Source organism: Penicillium rubens (genome assembly GCF_028828025.1).
Source record: "Penicillium rubens strain IBT 27055 chromosome Unknown utg000002l_segment0_segment0, whole genome shotgun sequence".
NCBI classification, from domain to species: Eukaryota; Fungi; Ascomycota; class Eurotiomycetes; order Eurotiales; family Aspergillaceae; genus Penicillium; species Penicillium rubens.
Window position 1 is genome coordinate 9,123,720 of NW_026890600.1, and position 22,036 is coordinate 9,145,755.

At 50.0% G+C, this 22,036-nt stretch overlaps 10 protein-coding genes across 10 annotated transcripts; 6 read left to right on the forward strand and 4 right to left on the reverse strand.

Annotated features, from left to right (window-relative positions):
- Positions 1 to 416: 416 nt before the first annotated feature.
- Positions 417 to 1,562, forward strand: N7525_005887 (uncharacterized protein; the record flags this gene model as incomplete). Its single annotated transcript, XM_002564315.1, has 1 exon — positions 417 to 1,562. The coding sequence occupies one exon, from the start codon at positions 417 to 419 to the stop codon at positions 1,560 to 1,562; it is 1,146 nt and encodes a 381-aa protein (XP_002564361.1).
- Positions 1,563 to 6,182: 4,620 nt separating this feature from the next.
- N7525_005888 (uncharacterized protein) lies at positions 6,183 to 9,911 on the forward strand (the record flags this gene model as incomplete). The annotated part of the gene is made up of 1 exon (XM_061213542.1): positions 6,183 to 9,911. One exon carries the CDS (start codon positions 6,183 to 6,185, stop codon positions 9,909 to 9,911), a length of 3,729 nt encoding a protein of 1,242 aa, XP_061070563.1.
- A 637-nt stretch (positions 9,912 to 10,548) lies between these two features.
- Positions 10,549 to 11,480, forward strand: N7525_005889 (p24 family protein; the record flags this gene model as incomplete). Its single annotated transcript, XM_002564313.1, has 4 exons — positions 10,549 to 10,761; positions 10,881 to 11,007; positions 11,099 to 11,399; positions 11,462 to 11,480. 4 exons carry the CDS (start codon positions 10,549 to 10,551, stop codon positions 11,478 to 11,480), a joined length of 660 nt encoding a protein of 219 aa, XP_002564359.1.
- Positions 11,481 to 12,186: 706 nt separating this feature from the next.
- Positions 12,187 to 13,182, forward strand: N7525_005890 (succinate dehydrogenase assembly factor 2; the record flags this gene model as incomplete). The annotated part of the gene is made up of 2 exons (XM_002564312.2): positions 12,187 to 12,637; positions 12,746 to 13,182. 2 exons carry the CDS (start codon positions 12,187 to 12,189, stop codon positions 13,180 to 13,182), a joined length of 888 nt encoding a protein of 295 aa, XP_002564358.2.
- A 450-nt stretch (positions 13,183 to 13,632) lies between these two features.
- Positions 13,633 to 15,040, forward strand: cpcB (40S ribosomal protein RACK1; the record flags this gene model as incomplete). Its single annotated transcript, XM_002564311.1, has 4 exons — positions 13,633 to 13,712; positions 13,787 to 13,913; positions 14,047 to 14,364; positions 14,615 to 15,040. The coding sequence occupies 4 exons, from the start codon at positions 13,633 to 13,635 to the stop codon at positions 15,038 to 15,040; spliced, it is 951 nt and encodes a 316-aa protein (XP_002564357.1).
- A 501-nt stretch (positions 15,041 to 15,541) lies between these two features.
- Positions 15,542 to 16,999, reverse strand: N7525_005892 (TPR domain protein; the record flags this gene model as incomplete). Its single annotated transcript, XM_002564310.1, has 1 exon — positions 15,542 to 16,999. The coding sequence occupies one exon, from the start codon at positions 16,997 to 16,999 to the stop codon at positions 15,542 to 15,544; it is 1,458 nt and encodes a 485-aa protein (XP_002564356.1).
- Positions 17,000 to 17,304: 305 nt separating this feature from the next.
- N7525_005893 (SOS response-associated peptidase) lies at positions 17,305 to 18,630 on the forward strand (the record flags this gene model as incomplete). The annotated part of the gene is made up of 3 exons (XM_061213543.1): positions 17,305 to 17,331; positions 17,382 to 17,925; positions 17,990 to 18,630. 3 exons carry the CDS (start codon positions 17,305 to 17,307, stop codon positions 18,628 to 18,630), a joined length of 1,212 nt encoding a protein of 403 aa, XP_061070564.1.
- A 349-nt stretch (positions 18,631 to 18,979) lies between these two features.
- Positions 18,980 to 19,832, reverse strand: N7525_005894 (uncharacterized protein; the record flags this gene model as incomplete). Its single annotated transcript, XM_061213544.1, has 5 exons — positions 18,980 to 19,043; positions 19,102 to 19,132; positions 19,184 to 19,263; positions 19,330 to 19,730; positions 19,791 to 19,832. The coding sequence occupies 5 exons, from the start codon at positions 19,830 to 19,832 to the stop codon at positions 18,980 to 18,982; spliced, it is 618 nt and encodes a 205-aa protein (XP_061070565.1).
- Positions 19,833 to 20,817: 985 nt separating this feature from the next.
- N7525_005895 (uncharacterized protein) lies at positions 20,818 to 21,225 on the reverse strand (the record flags this gene model as incomplete). Its single annotated transcript, XM_002564307.1, has 2 exons — positions 20,818 to 21,108; positions 21,190 to 21,225. The coding sequence occupies 2 exons, from the start codon at positions 21,223 to 21,225 to the stop codon at positions 20,818 to 20,820; spliced, it is 327 nt and encodes a 108-aa protein (XP_002564353.1).
- Positions 21,226 to 21,280: 55 nt separating this feature from the next.
- On the reverse strand, positions 21,281 to 21,708 carry N7525_005896 (uncharacterized protein; the record flags this gene model as incomplete). The annotated part of the gene is given in 3 exon segments (XM_061213545.1): positions 21,281 to 21,466; positions 21,498 to 21,654; positions 21,674 to 21,708. 3 exon segments carry the CDS (start codon positions 21,706 to 21,708, stop codon positions 21,281 to 21,283), a joined length of 378 nt encoding a protein of 125 aa, XP_061070566.1.
- Between the last annotated feature and the right edge of the window lie 328 nt (positions 21,709 to 22,036).

Genomic DNA, 22,036 nt, shown 5'->3' on the forward strand with positions numbered 1-22,036 from the left:
TGTGTTATCCGTGACCGATACAAGCTCATTTCGAACCACCACAACGACCAGTCTCGACTGTTTTGTTCCGCACACCAGACTGGCAAGAAAGTACCCTTCTACATCTAATCATAAAGCGTCTATCGGAAAATCATGTCTTCCATCATTTGTGCTGGGGACAAGTTTCCTTAGACTTTTACACGATTCCCGTGTGCCTTCACTATGCACTTTTCACCGTGCTTTGCAGGCTTTCGATGCCCTTGCTATTCTCTTAATTCACTTTCGACTCACTGATCGCACCTTTTCCAACTTCGTTCTTCCACAACACTCTCCTGCCTAGGAGCGCTCGGTTACGATCCCAGAGCCCTCTTAAGTCTCGATATTTTAGGCAGTTCGGCAAATCAACGAAACCGTCCATGAACTGTCCCGCTGAAAGCATGGACAAACCAATCACTGAACAAATGAGTACCTCAACCCTCCATCGAGGCTCTTGGGGCTCTGTCTCCTCTACCTTCTCCAACCTCGAGATGTCTTTCTCCCACGATAGCTGCTATGGATCGGATGAAGTTTCAGTCACATCGAACGGTTGCAATCCAGCTCAGTCAGATGCATCGACCTCTACTACCAAACCGACTTTGCGTCCTTTCTTGAAATCAATCCTCAAAAACTCGACCATTACCTTTGACACCGACGAAGAGTCCGATTCGGAATCCGGCTATAGCTCGGATGGAATTGATTCTGAGTATGATGCACTCTCCGATGAATCTGACGAAGAGGATGATGGTGATGATTCGGACTTCTCAGTCTGGGATGAAACACATGGCGACGTCCCTGAGACGCATGAGGATCACACAGAGTCATTTGACGATGCTTTCATCTCCTTTGAGGAGAACTCTGTGCGCTTTGACCCGCAGGTGAAGTACATTGACAGCGTGGAAGTATCGGATGATGAAGGTCTTGATCAGCAAATGACCTGCCATGAAATGATGATGCTTGCTCGGGACTCCAAAGGCACTCAAACACTTCTGGATCAACTCGACAAAATGGACATTGCTGAGTCCGACGAAAATGAAGATCGCCATCCAGAGTTTATTCGCAGACCTACCAACCAACCAGAAGAGTTTTCGCGTGATGCCGTGGACTTGGACTGCAGTCTCTTTGTCGCTTACATGAATGGAATTCATGGGATTGCCACCCCGAAGTACGAGACATACCTTCGAGTTCAGGTCGACCACATTCGCTTAGGCAAGGACACCGAATTCGTGGACCCAGAGGGTGCGCCTTCATTGTACCTCGACCTAGTCTCCAATCATGTCACTGGTACCTTCTGCAACCTCCTCGCCGAGGACGAGCTCAACGAGTTGATCAGACTCCGCGCAGAAGAGCAGACGGGCAATCCAAACGGTACAGACTCGTCGGTCTTAGACTTGGCTCACCACCAAGCTCTCTTAAACAAGATTGAGCAATTCCTGCTGGACAGATTGGCGAGTGGTCGGGTCGACATCGGCCCTGATGAGCTGAGTTTCTTCGCTGGCGGCATTGCGCAAGAACTCGGAACCAAAACCTTGCCTGTGCAGGTCTAAGATCTGCTTGCACATAGGCAAACAAATGCCACGAACTTACGATTATGAGAAAACGTTTTCTTTCGGATTCGCTGACTATGGCGAAGGGTTCACAATGGAACGGCTCTTTAGTTAGCCAGGAAAAGCATTCAAATTTTTTTACAAGCTGCCTTCGGACTAGGATTTGACAGTGGTCATGTATTTTCCCGAACTAGCGCTTGATATCAAAAACAGTTTCAAAACTTCAGATGTTCCAAGGTTGACGGTTTAATGTAGTTTAGCCTGTATTTCCTGCCATGGTCATCTCGTATGATGCCCGACCAATCAGTCTATTTCGCCCCGTCCTGCCCAGGAACCCATCTACAGCCCGAGTCTGAGCCAAGGTGAGTACAGAACAGGCCACTTTTCGAGATAGATCACCATCGAAGCATACCTATGTAAACCCTCCAGTATTGCAGCAGCCCATGTACCGACTTTTCAGCCTCCTATCAACCGTTCCCGAGTCCCAGGTACTCAACATCCAGGATCGCTCTTCACAGATATATGCCTATATATATACTTGAAACACCTGCATTTTATTATGCGCCTATATTGTAGGTAGATGTTTACAGTTCTGTTATAGGTATATACAAACTCCGTATAGTGTAACTTGTGCAAAAAAGAAGCGACTGGAAAGAACCTCCAGCCCCGACAGACGTTTCAAAAATCCTTCCTTCAACTACCAGTTACCCCTGACACATTCGGGAACTGGGTACCTTTTGTACGGCTTTTACATACAAAAGGTACCTAATTCCAACATTTATTGCTGAGTGTGTGAATTATCATGCGCACCAACACAGGGGTCATACTACCCCGTACGCCATTCACCTTTTAGACTTCTCCTGACACTCCTCTAACACGTCTGATACACCGAGCAAGCCCCTTCATCCCCCATATGCCTGCTCGCATAGGGCCCAGACACTAGTGGGCGTTCCAGCCCGGGGAATTTCTTTTGTTCCTTGCAGGGCAGGGATGGGCTGATGTATTTTTGGACAAGTGTGCGGCTAGTGGGCTAGTGCTAGTGCTAGTGATGGTGGTTGTACTCCGCGTACTCCGTAGCGTCTTGTGAAGAAGCACTCCGTACATAGTCTAAGGATACCGGTCGATAGGTACAGTTCAACGGGGTCAATTATTACTGAGCCATCCTATAGGAGTCTTTCTTTCTTGTTTGGTTCTGTGCTCCATTTCTTCATGTGGGACTTCATGCAGACTCCATGCAAATGGGTAATTATCCACTTGGCTCCATTAAGGTCAGCGGGGATTGTCGGGAGTTTCATATTCGAAGGGGCCAAGATGCAGACGGGTGCTAGCTTGGTAGTTAGATGATGAGTGACACGGAATAATGGACCGGATTATGCCAAGCTCCACAAGTTACAAGCTCCATGCGTGTACGGAGTACGGAGCACATATGTTGTAGTATGCTGTAGGGAGTTAATGTATGACGGGTATATCGTACATGTATATTTTCCTGCAGTGAAGATCACCCCGGGATTTCGGGGTTTGGCATACGACCACAGTAAATCTAACAGAAGCAAAGAGATGCGAATGCGTGTGCTCCGTAGACTTGGATCTATTCACCATGCACCTGTGCCTTCGGAGAAAATGTGACCGTTTCGGAGTGACATGTCATATAAACATGACTCGTGCATATCCAAAGTTGAAGTATCGACTCGCCGTTTCCAATTCAATTTCTTATCGACCACAACGGCGTAACGTATCATATAATAAAGATTCGTGCATATCCAGAGTCGAAGTGTCGAATCACCGTTTTTAATTAAATCTGTCGATCACAACGGTGCAGAGCACGGACAGCCCGGGGAGAACCTTAGAAGGGAAAACGTACACTAAAGCAGAGAATACGGATTAGGGGGCTTCGTTTAGACTTTCAAAAACGATGCGGTGAACATGAACCGGGCCGAAGCAGGTTTTTGATTCCTCTTTTCTCTGTCATTTTCCTCGTCCCTGGTACTCGCTGTCGATCATTGACGATCGCGACTTTCCTAATTTGGAAAATATTCGGCTGTATAGCGTGCGGGTCGGTGATCGAAGAGCCAATGAGATTGCACATGTAGAGAAGTGCATACAATTTACTCCGTGTACTATAATATATCACCTAGGTACGTTGTATGAGTCGTAAGCGTGAGGCGTCCCACGGAGAAATACAATGATGAAGAAACCGCGGAGATATTCGGCTAATCCATCAAACAGAATAATCAGTCTGTCGATCGCTCGCGGCAGGATCCTTAGCTTTTGGAGTCCCCGTACAAGCTAGACTGTGGACCCGGGAAGGGTTGTTATGAAGGGCCTGACAGCTAGAGGCTAGAGTGGAGTCTTTCTTTCCGCATGAAGTATGTTAGCTCCAACAATGGAGTTCAAGGACATGGAGGATACGGAGTACATACGCTTGTTGTAGGGCCAGGGGTCGCTAGGGGAACCAAGTCTTTTTCCCGATGGCGATTACGAATTGTAGTCATAGCCGTGCGTGCTATGGTGAGATGGGGTTTTGTCGGGGATGGAAATGCAGACTCCCCCGTTGCTTAGGGGGTTTGAGCAATCAATGAGAATGACGATATTTCAACGCTGGATACGGAATATAACGTGTGGTGTCTCGTTGTGCGATACGGGTAACTCCTGTGAGATGGGCTGAAGCTGGTACCTGGACGAGGTCCTGGGATGCTGATACTGCACATAGTAAGCTGCTTCTAGGGCTGAGGGGACCCCGTATAGATCAGGGAATATGCATGAAGGTAGGATCTGATGTATCCCACTAGATCTATATAGCGGCCCTGCAAGGTGCGAGAACAAGTGGTGCGTTGTACATGTATGCAATTGCTTTTTCCGGAACTCTATAGCGAACTTGACATTCTTGCATGATTCATGTCTTGTTATGACAATATCCATTGTGATCGTTAGTTACTGCTAGTGCGCGCTACGTTGGGGTACCTGGCAATAGTCGCCATAACCCTATTGTTGTTCATTGCCACATGGGCCCACTATACCCGAAGTCCTGTCATCTCCGACGTTGAATGCTCAGGTGGACACGGGAGGATCGGATTACTCCGTACATTCTGTACTTCGTATTCTCACATTTTCAGCTACAGCATGTCATATAAAATGAGATTGGGTTCTCAGCCTCTCATTCGCTTAGGTAGGAGGCTCTCCCAGAAATGAATGGGTGCTCTTCCACGGGTGAGAATCTGACAAGGGGATTGATTGGAGGATCCAGAGTTGGTCAATAAGTGGTTCAGATCAGCCCTGGAGGAAGGTACGGGTGCGCGTCACATAGGGGGCCACCTGGCCACCTAAGCGAAAGCTGATTGGGGAAATTGATATAATTTGAGATATTTGTCTCAGATGTTATAGTGTTCCAAGGTTCGAAATGGTGCAATATGTATACATAAAGTTTCCAGAAACTGGAAAATGGGGACCGGCTACCCGTAGCATGGCATTTCTGCGCCACAGGCTTATCCTCGTGTGCCCCTGGGACCTGTGGAACGGCTGAGGAACGTGTGGAAAAGGATGTTATGCGCTAACAGCTGCACTACCGAATGTGCCCCGTAGTATTAGCGGGTCATACTTAAATGAGATATTCAGATATCAGATATCATAATTACAAATACTTCCCGAGGCACTTAAAATTGTATACATATACCCTGCGTGCATCTGGGGCAAACTTCTTTCTAGGAATGAGTCGAGGCAAAAATCAATAATTGTACAAGAAAGGAATGGCGCTAAAGGCTAACTGAGACCCCCGCCGCCCGAATCCATGGAACCACATTCAATGATTGGCTGCCCACAACCAATGAGGCCTGAAACGAGGTGCGAGCGGGGCACTTTAGCGTGCCGATCGCTGGAACATTGTTCTGTTTTTTTCCCGTGGGGCGCGATTGCGATGGGGTTTCCTTTTTTTCCTTTCTCCGAATAAGGGGGAAGACCGTCTTTGAATAATTCAATAAGGGTATACGGAGTACACAGTACAATAACTGCCTACAATCAATGTATGTGAATAGGTTACTCCGTATAGCGTTTAAAATAAGAGGAATAGCCTAAATAAGGTACAGGGGTCTTTACAATGCAACCCCAAAAAGAAAAGTGTAATCAGGTAAGATTGTAAGATTTGTATACAATTGCAGCTGCTCCATAAATTATTCGGTAGTCGACCCCGAATGCTCCCAAGTCCCCACTGACTCGGATGGAATAATTACTCCTGATTCTCTCTCTCTCTCTCTCTCTCCTGGCCTCTACGGGTGATTACCTTTCATTCTTTTGCTTCTCTTTTACTTCCCCTGCGCCAATGCGGTATGAGCACTGATCGCATATCTGATTCAAACGGGTAAGTTGGAAACCCACCCTTTCCATTGTCACGGGGGCCCGTCGAGTTGCGCATGCAGTCGTACAAGCCCCCAAATTTCATTCAAGTCAGATTTCACCCGCAGAATCGTGTCAGACTGACATTCCTGGGAGTACAGGATGATTTAGAAATTTCGATTTCTACCCAGCGCCATCCCGTCCAACTCGAGGTCTGCGAAGGAACACAGAAAAGAGGCAGACTAAAGCCCTCGAGTCCTCGAGCCCTCGACCTAAATATACCTGGGCTACACAATGCAATCCATCAAAGTACCCGACTTCCTGGATACCGGGGCCGCGTCTCGTTCGCGCAGCCCCAGCGTCGTTTCTACCGATTCGCAGTTTTCTCGAGTCAACCTCATGTCACCACCGTCCGTGACCCCGTCCCCAGCGTTCATCTCGCCATCCGCAGCTTCGGAGATCATCTCTGCCGACCAGGAGTTCAACGCCGCCGATTTTGTCGCTGAGGACGAGGAAACCGGCGCCGGCGCCACAGCGCTGGTGACCCCGGCCGCGCTATCGCTCCTGAACGGATTCCTCGATAACCTCTTGTTTAACATCCTCGCTTCGTCCAAGTCGACTCAGCTCGCATGCATTCGACCCGCCATGGCCGAGGTGCTAAAGCCCCGCCTGGCCAAGGAAGTCGTGGCCTCAGCTGAAGAAGAGTTGAGCGAATATATGGGTGGAGCGGACGATGAGCAGACAGAATTCCGCGGTGGCCAGGAACCCGGCGGCGATTTTGATCTAGTACGCTCATGGAAGTTAACCCGTCTACGCTGCATGGTCTACACACGACTGGGCGATATGGAAGAGGATGACGAAGACGAGTTTATCGCACAAGATAGACTTGGAGAAACCGATGGAGCACCCCGCAGATTTACCAGCCATGTCGACAATATTACACCGGCAGCATCTATTTTCCTTACCTCGATCATCGAATACATTGGCGAGCGCGCACTCGTCATTGCCGGCGAGACATCGCGGTCTCGTTTGTCCGCACAGCTCAATAATGGCGGCGATGAGTTGAATGGATCTGGAGAACGAAAAAGAATCGACCGACTTGTGGTGGAGGATCTCGATATGGAGAAGTTGGCCCTGAATGCAACCTTGGGTCGCCTGTGGCGAACGTGGAGGCAGCGCAGACGCGGAACCACTCTTTCTCGAACACTATCTCGTGAATCGTTCCGCCCACGTGGATACTCCCTGGCAAACAGCCGAAAGAGCAGCATTGTGACGATTGAGGAACCAGTGACTCCCAAGGAGCCTCTCCCCGTGGCGAATTCTCCGCCTTTCGACCCTGCCACTGTCCCCTTGCCAATGAGTGATTACGACGTTCAAGAGATCGAGGTCCCGGGCTACATTGGCGATCTAGATGGGGAGGTGCAAACCATGCAGGCTGTTATCGCTCACAAGGTGCGACCACGTAGTCTGATGGTGTTTTCGTCACCCTCCCTTGTGCCAAAATCTCCAGGTTCAGTAAACAGCTCGCCCGTGAGTGCGTCAGCTATTGAACCGGGCAAATCATTCCGTCATGTTCGTACGAGGTCTCTACCTAATGAGGCGGCCACACTCAACTCCGCTGAGGAGGAGCCAGAGTCGCCAACAGACCACCCATCGCCCACCGCATCGGAGAAAAAGCAACTAGAGACTATGTACGAGGACGATGAATCAGCAGAATATGTGGATGCAGCCGAAACTACTACACCTGGCATTGCTGTCACGACAGAACACGAAAAGACACCTGCAGAAGCTTCCGAAAATGCGAGAATGTCGATCTTGCATGAAGAAGAAGAGGACACGCCTCCTGTCAGCGAGACGGTTGCATCCTTGCGAGCTATCGCACAAGATGAAGACGCTATGACCGATCAATCCAATAGTGCTCGCGTCTCTATTGTATCATTGGGCGATCGGCCGAATCAGAAAGACCCAGAAGTGATTGAGGGCACTGGATTATGCGAAAAACCTAAATTGACTTCGACGGTACAACGACCAAAACGACAATCCTCCAGGGATGTCAGCCTACTGAATGCAAGGTCGATCTCTGAACAGACTAGCGATTCTGGAATGCAAGCCGTTGCGGAAAATCAGCCTTTAACGCAAGGGGTTGAGACCACGCCGGCTCCACCCGCACCCCCCATCGAGGCTGTCACATCTTCTATCGATCACGATGCGACCGATGATCTGAATAACATGGCCACGACCGCGACCCCTCCGGCTCAGCCATCAGAGGCACACACCGAAACGGCAAAATCTTCAAAATCCCTCCCCGTCGATATCACTCGCCCGACTTCTAGTTCAGGTAATTCGCAGCGATCGAAAACTCGCCCCAGACCTGCTCCTTTGGAGGTCACAGCCAGCAACCGAGGCTCCCCCGCCTCCGCCTCCGCGTCCGCGGTCGAACGAGCCGCTGTTCAGCGCATGTCTCGACCGTCGACGTCGACGGCTTCATCTATCATCACTAAAACCCGTCGGTCTGGGAGCTTCGGCAGTGCACGCGAGAATACGCGTCCAGTAACTGCTGGCTCTACCACATCGCACGTTTCTAGCAAACTGAAGGGTCTCATGGGTCGACCACTAGGTGAATCTGGTTCGCCCCGCATGCGCAGTTCGTCTGAAACCAGTCGCGCATCTGGGAGCGTAGACTCTGTAGACGATGATATTGCCGATTTGGATAAGTTGATCAACAGTGATGAGACTATCCATTACACCCTTACTCCGCGAAGTGTCAGGGAGATGACCTTACCTGACATGCCTAGCCGATCAGTTCCTCGATCAGAGACCGCAGGTGTCTCCGACCTGGCTGAATTCTTAAATACCACCGCGCCACCGGACGAAGAAAAACACCGCCCTCAAGCCTCAGTTTCCTCAAAGGCAACTGGGGAGATGACTCCAATCTCGCACACCAGATCCATTGAGTCACCTAAGCACATCCCGCTTACTACGCGCTTGACCAACATGTCATCAACATCGAGGTCTAGCAAGGTTGGACAGGCGCGGGACGCGCGAATCTCACCCTCAGAGTCGACACGCGACTTCGCGGAATTCATGAGATCGACTGGCCCTGCTAGTGGGCCAAACGAGTCTAAGACCTCTATTTCTGCCGAGAGCACGCGTCCTATTCGTCCTCCCTCAACTCTCTCCACTGCCTCCCGTGGAAACCGACCTAAGCTTCAAGCTCGATCTGCCGAGACGGGAGGATCTCAGACTTCGGATCTCATCGACTTCATTCGTGAGGGACCTCCTATGCCTGCAGGTGCGCACCGAATCCCTCGGACAGTCGCACCTTTCCGCAACACCATTGACTCGGATGATCTTCATCTGGATAACACTACGTCCAACTCTTTCGTGAGCACTGTTAATGGATCTACGCCCAATAAGTCCTTGACATCTCTTGGTTCGCGGTCCGGCTTGCTGGATTCAAACCGAACCAAGGCTACAGCCTCGGGAAGCGCCACAGACTTCGACGAGCCCCAGCCTGTTCGGAAGCAACGCCGTGCCCCAGATCCTTACGCCATTGACGACGACGACGATGACGCCCTTCTAGAAGAGCTTCTGGAAAAAGAACAAAATCCCAAGCCTAAGCGCGAAGAAGAGAGCCTGATGGATTTCCTGCGCAACGCTCCTCCTCCCCCATCCTCTGAACAAACCCCACAGCCATTTGCAATCAGTGCTCCTGCATCAAATGGTCTCTCCGGCGCATCGGGCATGAAGGCACGTCTGCTTCGCACCTCTCAAAACTCCTTGCGCACACAAAACGCCCCCACCAAGGTCCAATCCAATTACTCTGCCAAGGTGGGCCAGGAGCGCAACACTGGCACCATGCCTTCCATCTCAAACCGCCAGACCGACACCGGTGATTTGGCGGATTTCCTCCGAAACACCGGGCCTACTCCGGCCCCCAATCGATCTTCACCAATGGGCTCTAAGGCGAAGGACGGTGGCTTTTCCCGTTTCTTTGCGCGCCGAAAGAAGGTCGAGGCCTAACGGTTTGAAGTATCCTGACGACATTCTCGACTAATGTCTTGCTTTGCTGAGCGTTCTAATTCATCTAACGATCTACATATCATGTCCATCGCTTCGGCCTTTCTTGTTTGTGCAACAGCACTGCCATCGCTATCATTCCCTTTCTTTTCACTTTATTCACATAGAGTCACGTCCTCTTTTCCTTATTGTTTACTATCCCTACGGCCGGGTGGCTTTTTCCTATCTTTTCTTGCGCTTTTGTGCGCCACATTATTTTATACCTTTCTGCGTGCGACTAAACGATTAATACTGACTTCGGGTTTTCTATTTTGTCTCTTTGCTGGGACGTCGCTTTGATTGCTTTCGTGGATTTCGAGATACCATGTCTATTCTATACTTGGGCTATTTTTCAATGCCCTGAGACTCAGAAACCATTTCATTCTTCTGTGAACTCCATAAGTCCAACACGTAGTAATAACCCGACTTGCGTAAATACAAAACAATTAGACCCAACAATATTTGCTGCGTGAAAGAAGAATCCCTCAAAGTATAGATCGCAGACTGTGGCACCGGAAGAAAGTTAATCCCGCACTCCCCTTACCAGGTGTCATCAACAGCAAGCATCCGTGTTTACAACCGCCAATTCCACGCTGCAACAATGGGCACCTCACCAATCACGCTGAGGACCATCCTTGGCTTTCTATTTGTCTTCGCTCAGCTCGCCAGTGCCCTAAAATTCGACCTCGTCGCCACCTCCGGCGGCGGCAAGAACGAGCGATGCATCCGCAACTTCGTCTCCAAGGACCAGCTCGTCGTTGTCACTGCCATCGTTGGTGGCTCGAAGGGTGATGGCCAGAAGGTCAACATTCATGTACGTGGAACTATTTCTGGATGTGGATGGGATTTCGCCCTTGGTCTGCTGGGACTTGGGAGCCAAAGCCGAATTATTGAATTGTGGACCGCGACTAATTCTTCTTTTTGTCTATATAGATCAAGGACGCTATGGGCAATGACTACGGTCGCCCTAAGGACGTCGTCGGCGAGACACGTCAACTTTTCACTTCGCCCGCGGACACGGCTTTCGACGTCTGCTTTGAAAACCAGCTTGTCGGCCACAGTAAGTGGTAGTCCTCGAATAACACACAATTCGCCGAGGAAAATGCCGGAGTTAAAGATAACGTGATACTAAAACAACACCACCCCATCAGACACCATCCAGAACCCCTCCCGCCCCATCGAACTTGACGTCGACATTGGCGCCGACGCTCGCGACTGGAACAGCATCCAATCGCAGGAGAAGCTCAAGCCCGTTGAGACAGACCTCCGCCGCATTGAGGAGATGGTTGCCGATATCGTGACCGAGATGGAGTACCTGCGTGCGCGTGAGCAGCGTTTGCGTGATACCAATGAGAGCACCAATGAGCGCGTGAAGTGGTTCGCTTTTGGCACCATGGGTATGCTTATCGGGCTTGGTGCTTGGCAGGTTGTTTACCTGAGGGCTTACTTCAGGTACGTCGAATTGTGGTTGTGGTTGAAGGTGGAAATGGTTACTGACTATTTGGTTCTTGCAGATCTAAGCACCTTATTTAGATTTACTAGTCCATGGAATGGTTGCATCTTTGATGGTTCTTTTTTTGGTTTTGCAGCGGTTGCATTGCAAATCCTTTTGCTCTAATGTCGAGTGGCATTCTGTTCAACAGTCATGATCTCAATGATATAAAATGTACACCATGCTTTCTGCAGCCTGGCGCTAATAATATTTCTGTTTCTCGCATGTGATACCTTCGGGATGGTTGGTTAGCTGGACTTCACTGTGCTCCTTTTTGCCCAGTGAAGTATTACCCGAGTGTTCCTAGATTATTTAGTATCTACCTATGCTGGCATAGCACTGCCTACGTAGTAGGTACCTTGGTAGGTAGCCCTGGAGAGCTTTGTATTTCTGCATGAGGTCAGTGTATACATCTAGATCGAAATCTTGCAGAGGGATTCCGGTGAAACCAAAACAACAGGCAGGCCAAAGCAGCGAACGAAAAGAGTGCGAACTCGAAGGCCTAAATGGCCCCAATAAACACATAGAATCTAAAGAATTGCGCTGTGTCGACAAGTGTGTAATCCACGGCCTCTCAGTGGGATGCTTAGCATTGCAAACAGAACAAACACCGGGCATTGCAGGAGCTTTTCGGTTCCCCGGGCTATTACACCGGATGATGTCAAAGCCGAGCATCAAACGCCAAACTCCTCATCCCTAGAGAGAAAAAGCAAAGTCCCGACTCCCTATAGGATACTGTACAGCAAGATGTCTGCTCCACGTATACTCCATCGCGTCGCGCGACCAGTGCCATCATCCATAAGCACAATCACAAGACTAAACCGCCAATTCGGAACAACAGCTCTACGCCTCAAAGATGGCAGCGACGAAGCTTCCCCGGAGGTAAAGGCGCACCGCGCAAACCAGGCCAACAAGGCCCCGAACCAATTCGTGCCCAACACAACCTCTACCATGACAAAGGACTTCGTCAATGTCGGCCAGAAGCCCGCGCCGCCGGAGATGCTGAATTCAGCCAATCCCAACTACAGACCGTCCGATCCGTACCCCGGAAGGATTGAGCATTTCACCGGTGGTCGCCAGGATAACGGGGCGCAGAAGCCCGAGCTTGGCGTTGGTGAGATGGAGGGTATTACGTTTAAGGTTGAGCCTTTGAAGAGAGTTGGGGAGGAGCTAGCCACGAAGAGGGCACGCCTGCTATGTTCGTACCCATTCCCATGCATGCTTGCACCTCGGTCACAATGCCAAGGCCGAGGAATTGACGCATAAATATGCCCAGAACCATTCAAGCTAATCAATTCCACCGCAGACCAAAGCCGCAAACGCGGAATTTTGGAATCGGACCTACTGCTCTCGACCTTCGCAGATGTCTACCTGGGCAAGATGAACTACGATCAGCTCGTCGAGTACGACAGCTTCCTCGACGAAAACGATTGGGACATCTACTACTGGGCGACACAGGACTCACCAGAGGAGATCTCACCCTCCACTCCTAAGGAGGATACCATCACCGAAACTTGGAAGGAGAGCGGTGCCAAGAGCGGTGAATGGGCGCAGACCATTGGCGCTTTCAGGGCAGCTTACCGGCCTGTACCGTCGCGCTGGCAGAACTCTGAGGTCCTCGCGCTGCTCAGAGAGCATGTTCGCGATAAGAGTGCTACTGGCTTTGAGAAGGCCAAGAATAAGAAGACTGGTGGTGGTGGTGGCTTGGGAAGAATGCCTGATGTCCAGGTTTTTAATTCGTAAGGGGCATGTGGAAGGGATTGAACTCGGGTTGGTCGATTTCAAAACTGTACTATAGTTGTCATAGTGGTCATATTGTCCATAGAAGGCATGTATTAAGAATGTTGTATATTTGATTGTACTGGGATCAATGGGTGTGGAATTCACAGATTGGGGGAGACGACCAAAGTCAGTACTAGTTTCGAATATGACAGAGAAAATCTGAATGCAAATGGACATTCAATTCTCTATCTTCCAAATACGTCGTCGAGGCCCTGATCTGGTCTGTATAGATGCAAGTCATGTGACCACTTCGCTTAGTATTAGGGCTCCACGGAACCACACAAGGAGAGCAGCGAAGCGGCTTAGGGCTTGAGCGGGCACGTCTGCCTCCCATCTCGATTTTACCTCCCCCCTAGAGTCAACGACAATCTCCGCCCATCCCTCTCTCTCCTTCATTGTCTCATTCCCATAATGGCTGAGCAGCTGGTTCTTCGCGGCACCCTTGAGGGCCACAATGGCTGGGTTACTTCCCTCGCCACCTCCCTGGAGAAGTAAGAACGACCTATCCCGATCGGGGATTGAATTTTTGAAGGGACAAAATTCTGACTGGAATGTTTGATAATAGCCCCAACATGCTGCTGTCCGCTTCCCGCGACAAGACCCTGATCATCTGGAACCTTACCCGTGATGAGCAGGCCTACGGTTACCCCAAGCGCAGCCTCGAGGGTCACTCGCACATCGTCTCTGACTGTGTACGTTTTCCTTCTCCCGAATGAACCACGAAACCATTGGATGCGACAGATGGATTTGGATGGCGCATTTCGAAAATGAAAATAAAAAGATGGGAATGGTTTTGGCTGACCGATGGTCTTGTCTGCGTTATAGGTGATCTCCTCCGACGGTGCCTACGCTCTGTCCGCCTCGTGGGATAAGTCTCTCCGCCTCTGGGAGCTCTCCACCGGTAACACCACCCGCACTTTCGTCGGCCACACCAACGATGTTCTGTCCGTCTCGTTCTCCGCCGACAACCGTCAGATCGTCTCCGGTTCCCGTGACCGCTCCATCAAGCTGTGGAACACCCTCGGTGACTGCAAGTTCACCATCACCGACAAGGGCCACACTGAGTGGGTTTCCTGCGTTCGCTTCAGCCCCAACCCCCAGAACCCCGTCATTGTCTCCGCTGGCTGGGACAAGCTCGTCAAGGTACGCTATCGACTCCGAATTTCCCTGCAGAATCTCCTCCCCGCCTTGCTTTGCCCGCGTGATGTTTGCATAAACGTATTTGCTACTTCAGAGCCCTTCGGGGCCATGAGACAATTTTCACCCAATGCCTGATGGGCACAGCAACGATTTCTTTTGGTTTTATTGAATGAGAGAAGGATTGGAAAAAATTTTCCTTGACACTTGACATTCTTTATGAGGGTATCGACGCTAACATTTGATCCGCGTCTAGGTTTGGGAGCTCGCTTCCTGCCGTCTCCAGACCGACCACATCGGTCACACCGGATACATCAACACCGTCACCATCTCCCCCGACGGATCCCTCTGCGCCTCCGGTGGCAAGGACGGTACCACCATGCTCTGGGACCTTAACGAGTCCAAGCACCTCTACTCTCTCTCCGCTGGCGATGAGATCCACGCTCTCGTCTTCTCCCCCAACCGCTACTGGCTGTGCGCTGCCACCAGCAGCTCCATCACCATCTTCGACCTCGAGAAGAAGAGCAAGGTTGATGAGCTCAAGCCTGAGTTCGTTGAGAAGGGCAAGAAGAGCCGTGACCCCGAGTGCATCAGCTTGGCCTGGTCCGCTGACGGCCAGACCCTGTTCGCCGGTTACACCGACAACAAGATCCGCGCCTGGGGTGTTATGTCGCGCGCATAGATTTGAGTGGTTGTATCGGAGCTTGAGGAGCCTCTTTTTGATCTATTGACAAGGGAATTGAAAAAAAGTTCAAAAGATATGGCCAGAAGAGCATTGGTTTGGGATGTATGAGCCACGAGCAATGAAGCACTTCTCGCCGGGACTGAGGTGTCCCCGGCCTGGAGGTTTTCTGACATGTCTAGCCTACTTGATCCGCATGGAAAATGTATGGAATCTTGTACAAGACATGTGATGTTCTAATACCAGTTAAGGCATCAAAATGTTTCCTATTTTTCTTCTAAAGATACCTTGTAAAACCATCGTACCGTATGTCCGTTAGGTTGTACGTCTTTCCTCTCGTTTGTGCTCCCACTTGTGCTATCTATGTACAGAGTAGGGTAATGCTGCATACATTGTACCTAAGTATGGTATGTATGACGAGGAGAGTCAAATCATACAAAAATGGTTTGAGATTTCTATAGTACATCAGGCTGAACAGAGACGCCTTCACGGTTCTACCCATTATTTCTTTCCAAGTCTCTTCAAGGCCTCGTTGGCCATCATACTCCCCTCCTCATATCCAATTCCATCGGCCAACGCCTTAGCCTCGGTGTACCGCTTCTTAGCAACCTCTGGTTTCTTTTGAAGCTCAGCCAACTCGCCCAGGTTATACGTCGCAACCACGCAGGTAATGTCACACTCCTCGTCCCGTATCGGGGGTTGAATGTGCGCCGCAACTTCAATGGCCTTCTCCGCCCATTTCTGCGCAGCCTCAACAGTCTGCTCCGCTGTAACAGGCTGCTGTGGCTGGGACTTAGGGGGTAGTTGAACCTGGCCAACCAGAGCGGTAGCGACATCGTTCAGCAGCACCACCTGTTTGCAAGATATGGAAGTTCCCTCGGCAGCGCGGATCAAATCCAATGCGCGCATATATAGAGGCATGGCAAGCTCATACCGCTCCTTGGCGGTATAAGTAGCAGCAAGCTCAGCCAACGCCGTCGCGATTTCAGTGAGATTCAGCCATGCCTCGCCGTCTGACCCCTCGCCACTGCTAGAGCTGCCAACAGGAAGTCCCAGCCTCTGACGACGGTGCATTTCCTTCAGACAGATCTCCACAGCAGCGACCTGCGCAGCCTCGGCTTTCTTCTCGTCCTGTATATAATCGCTGGAGTAAAGCTCGCCAAGCTTCATCGCAATTCCAACGACCTTCTTGAGCGCTCTATCTCGCTGACGAGCCTCGTACTGCGCCATTGCTTTCAGATCTTCTTCGGTTTCCTGAATCGCCTCGGTGTCGACCTTGACATTGGCCGGGGTCTTCTGCACCTGCGTCTGCGCTTCCTTCACTTTATCGGCCGCAGCAGCAGCGTTACCTACTGTGACTTCCTCCACCCACGCCAGAGTCTCGTTCTTCGTTCGCTCCAACACATCAATCGCCGGCTTCACAAGTCCAGCTTTCTCCAGCATCATAGCAACCTGCAGCTTGATCCCAAGAATCTCGTCCGAGTATGGGTGTATGCCCATCTCGAATGCTATATGCAGAGCCTCTCTGTACGCCTTCATAGCCTTGGCCGGGTTGAGATCGATTTCGGTGTAATAGACAGCCGTGCGGAGAGCGTCGGCCACCGGCGGCGGGAATTTGTGGTACTGTGGCCCGACCCGTGTCACTTCCACATAGGAGATGTAGGCGAAGATGAAGGCACCACCAACAACTGAGATGATTGCTAGTGGCATGAGGATGGGGTTCTTGCGCCAGATTCCTTTAGATGCTTCGCGGTATTTGCGGCTGATTTTCTGCATGATCGTGAGGTGCCGTGTACCGGATATGTAGGGGCTTGTAAGTGGTTTGCCATTGTTGAAGCGGGATTGGAGGGTTGGCCGGGTGGTGCTGTTGATGTATATTGAGCGGGCGAGACTCTTTGGTTGTGGTTGTAGAAGTTTTGCGGCATGCGCGCTCGTGCGCCGTGATGCTGCGCGGAACATTGGGAACGTGTGAGTGGAGTATTTGAATGAGATCTCAGTTCTTGATTTTTATCAGCAACTGGTTGTCTGATACAACCTCGCAAATTGACTTAGAAAATGGAGAGAGAGAGAGAGACGGAGAGGGTATATGGTGAGTGGTTGATGGGAGAGCCCTCGATTTTCTGGTGGTCCAAGCTCCGCTCCGCCATATGACGTCGCCCGCTGGAGGACCTTCCCACCCATTCTGTCTGGAAAATACACTGGTTTGATCAAGCATTGCTCGTGGAGATCTCTTCATTCAGTAGATATACTAGCTCACAGTGACAATGTGTGGGCGATATGCTTTGGGCGTGGTATGTTACGGTTCCTCTATCTAGCCTATTCGCCAGCTGACCATCTCAAGCGCTTGGCGTACATCCGAGACCGCCTGCAAGAACAAGGCATGCAAGTGGATGAAGCACCAGACGATGATGCAGTCAGAGAGACATACAATTTTGCACCGGGCAACTTCGGTGCCGTCTATCGCGCTGATATCACCGATAAAGGGAGCTACGATGCTCAGCAAGATGTTGATAGCGAACACCAAAAACAAGATTCGGAAGAAGCAAAAGATGATGTGAACCCAGATACCGAGCCAGTAGACAACGCGGCTATCAAATACAAACTCCAGAGCATGAAATGGGGCCTCATCCCATTCTGGACGAAGCGCCAGCCGGATTACGGATCCATGATGCGCACGATTAACTGTCGCGATGATTCCTTGGCCAAAGAGTCGGGGATGTGGACTACCATGAAGCGACGAAAGAGGTGTGTTGTCGTCTGCCAGGGCTTTTACGAGTGGTTGAAAAAGGGGCCCGGGGGCAAGGAAAAGGTTCCACATTTTATCCGGCGCAAAGATGGGGAGCTGATGTGCTTTGCTGGACTATGGGACTGTGTTTCCTATGAGGGCATGTGCAGGCCTTTCTGATATAAGGACTAAGACTAATCGGGCTGACGAAATAATTTGCACAGGTTCTGACGAAAAGCTCTACACGTACACGGTGATCACAACCTCTTCTAATCCCTACCTGAAGTTCCTGCATGAACGTATGCCCGTGATACTAGAACCCGGGAGTGAAGCGATGAATAAATGGCTGGACCCCCGCCAAAAGACCTGGTCAAAAGAGCTTCAATCGATTCTCAAGCCCTATGAGGGCGAACTGGAGTGCTATCCTGTACCCAAGGAGGTTGGGAAAGTTGGAAACAATTCCCCAAACTTCATTGTTCCTGTCGACAGCAAGGAAAACAAGAGCAACATTGCAAACTTCTTTGCCAATGCGAAAACGCAGGAAAAATTAGATCCCTCCCCAAAGAAGGAGCCTGTGTCGCCGAAAGTGAAGACGGACCAAGCCGAGCACCGCGCTACTGAGGTTTCAGAATGGACCGAGGACAATGCCCCAAAACCGGTGCCAGCTGGCAAGAGGGAGCATACTCCAGAAGCTCCTGCTGACGCCGAGGAAAGTAAGAAGCGAAATGTCAGTACGGATCCAACGGAGCCATCGCCGCAAAAGAAGAAGTTGCGCAGTGCTACCTATAATAGCCCTATGAAGAAGTCTGGAGGAACCAAGGCAGCAGATGGATCACAACGAATTACGAGTTTCTTCTACAAATGATACATGTAATAGTCAAATGGATCTTTTTACTTTCGACCGATATATATTTTTCTTTTTGTCAAGCAGGGATGAGAACGTCACGACCAAGCTGGATTTACTAGGTGACATCCATATCCAATGTGTCGTTCAAACCCAGCTTCATAGAATAGAAAACTCAATTGACTTGGAAAATGCGTTGAGTCGATAACAGTCCAATGCAAAAGGACTGTGGTTAAAGAAAGCTGGGCAAAAAGTTCAACAGCAACCGAATGCAGGGTTGAAAGAAAGAGTAGAGCACTGAGTTCACTGTTGAGGAAGGATATATATTCTACATAGGATTCTGTGACAATGTACACTAATTTCGAAGAGATCACTTCTCAAGCTCTCGTAGCTTCCGGACCAGCTTCTCTCTGAGGAAAGGACTCAACCCGAAACTATAGAATCGATCAACATTGATCCTAGTATGACCAAATCTAGGAAGGGGATACTTACATTCCATCTCGGGTTAGGATACGATATGTACCTGCTAAGTATTAGCTTGGCCTGTTGAGTCTTATATAGTCGGAAAACATACCACTTGGCTGATAATTGCCATTGTCTCCAACGAACTGACCGTTGGCATCCACTTCAAGACTTCCGAACATATCCTCGGGCCTGTCTGGCATCAGTATAAATCTCACGGAGTAAAACGTGCTTCTTGAAACACAGGCAAGCCCCTACCAAGCAATCCGCCCATAGTCAGGCGGCCGTCTGCCATCGGAGATATGAATCCAGCCACCACGTCCACCAGAGCCCGCACCACCCTGACCGCTAGCACCACTGCTCGAGTCGTCTCCACGACGTTTTCCGCGTCGGCCCGTTAACAACACACCGCCTGAGTTCAGGTTCGCCCCGGCCACAGACACCATGACCTGCGCTTGAGACTTGGCATCGGGGTCTTCATGTGCGTATTCCGAGAGCACATCTTGTACTATATTCAGGAATTTTGGGTTTTCTTTGAAGGTGTCTGTTGTCGGTGGCAGTTGAGTTGCGAGTCCGATAGCCAGGTCTGGGTTGACAGGCTCGGAGGGCAATAGTGACAACACGTGGGTTCCACTTGGTTGTTCATTTGGGAACACGTACTATCAAGAATTTAGCTTCAATGATGGCTCTGTAAGGTGGCGCAATAGCATACTATGTACGGAGACCCTTCCAATGTCGATACACAACGGAATTGGGTCCATTTGGGAAGAACCCGGGCCTGTCGGCCAAATGCTCTTGCTGCAAACATTGGGGGTGTAAGTATATCAAGGTACTTGGCAGTGAGTAATTGAGCAACTAGGTATGAGGTCGGATATGATTACATTCGAGAGAGCTGGATCATAGCTTGATTGGAATGGCAGGCGGTTTCGAAGGCGGTAGATATATGCCGGAAGAAAAGTGGACCCAGTGTGCTAGCTCATGCCAATTTTACCAGGCAAGAAATACGGACGGGCTTACCTTTCCCCGGAGCCATCCCGAGGTCCCGAGGCAGCAAAGTATATTAGTCATCACATTTATACTGGCCCAATTTGGAAGGTTGTCCATAAAATTGTGAGGTCGGGTAGGTGCGGCCATTGAAAGTTTCCGACCAGAAGTGGCGGGCCTTAGAAGCACGTCCACTATATTGGAATGATAAACATAAGTGAAAGATCTGTCACAGACTCAATCTTGGAATTGATCTATTGTTGAGGCTACGAGACAAGAGAGATGGAGGGAAAATCGTGAAGAAGAAGAGAGGTGATGATGCACCTATGGAAAGGCGGTATATAAGCCTACAAAATAACAAACGAGACAAACTAGGCAAATACTCAGTCTGCACACAGAGACAAACGCATACCCTGCACACATTGCATGTATGCATGTATGACAACATCTATTCTCGTTAATGGCTAACAGATTAGATACAGCAAAGACATCCATGGATGCAATATCCGTCATAATGTGCATAGGAGAGCCGAAGACCGACGATATTCTAGTTGAAATCTATTTTCTTGACTAAAGAGGGTGGATTTGATGAGGAGCTGTCCAGTGGTATGAATCCATCTCCTGGTTATTGTAACCCCAAAAGGAGGCGTCGCCAGTCCCTAGTTCTTAGAGACCCCTAGACTTAATTGCAGGTTCCTTCTCTCCCTGAAACCGTCGTGAGCCACTATTCCTTTTCAGAGCGTGACAAATCCCGATTATTTCCTAAAGCTGCCTCAACTCGGGAACTGGGCATTCTAAGCCGCTCCAATCATCGCTATCCACAGTGCAGGGCATTGAGTATAAAACAGTTGACGGAGCACGGCGTGGATATCTCACGTCCCTAAATCCGCTCATCAGGAAACTCATGCTGCCCAGATTAACGCTGTACTCCCAAGCTTGCTTTCTATCACGGAATTTGACATCTTCAAGGTCGGTAACCACCACTTGTCCATTATCGCAGGACAGAAAATTACCCAGGTTCAGGTCATGATGCTCGGCATTGTTCTTGCAGAGCTCTTAGAAAGCTATCTCAACTCTAGAGTTTTATCTCCACATTTGTTTCGACTAGTTTCGCAAGACCGGGCAAAGTAGTACCTTAGACCTCTGAAAGAACCAAGGCCGGACGCCCATTGAGGGAGCCTTTACTGAATAGAGTTGGGATCACGGTTCCTTGAAGCTTTTGTAGCTACTTGTAGGTGGATATTTCATTGGGAAACTCATATTCCCGTCCATTTTTCTGTTGCTTGACGATGACTGTTTCTGGAAGGTCAAAACGGGGCTCCTCGAGTTCTAAGCGGTATACGGTTGGATGAAGCATATTCCGTGGCGCATCGTTCGTCGTGGTGACATGTTTACCGCCAAAATAGAACCTCTATGTGTGTGAGGTTTGCCAAATCATCCACCTTGTATGCTGGATAGAGCTTTACCAGATATTGGGCTTTTTGAAACATGCCTATGGTGTTTAGGGCGAAGAGCACGATGGGAAAGGTTAAAGAAGGGTGGAGGTATGTATGTGGGAACCAGGCGGCGGACTGTATTTGACTACCAATACAAGTATCGCTAGGGCAGTAATACTTACACTAAAGGCAAAGAGTGCCTCGAAGGTAGGGACATGTTCGCGTGTGGGTGGCAGTATTCAGGTTGATAGAAAGGCGGTACACATAGGCCCGGCGCGGCCTATCCATGTGCCTACCCCGAGCACGGGTCCACCAGACTGGAAGGGTCCAATGGCTGGTGGGGATGGGGTGGTCAAAAATAAAGTTCGGTTTCTCCCGGGCTCCACTCGGGATCTCCCGTGTTGTTCCCGAATTTCCTTATTGTTAAAATCTACCAAAGTAAACGTCCCACCATACCTAGGTATTTATGAGAAAGGATAGACGGCTCCATATTGTCATTGATAGTTGAATACTTGTGACCTGAGAGGTGTGGGGACCTTGGCCAT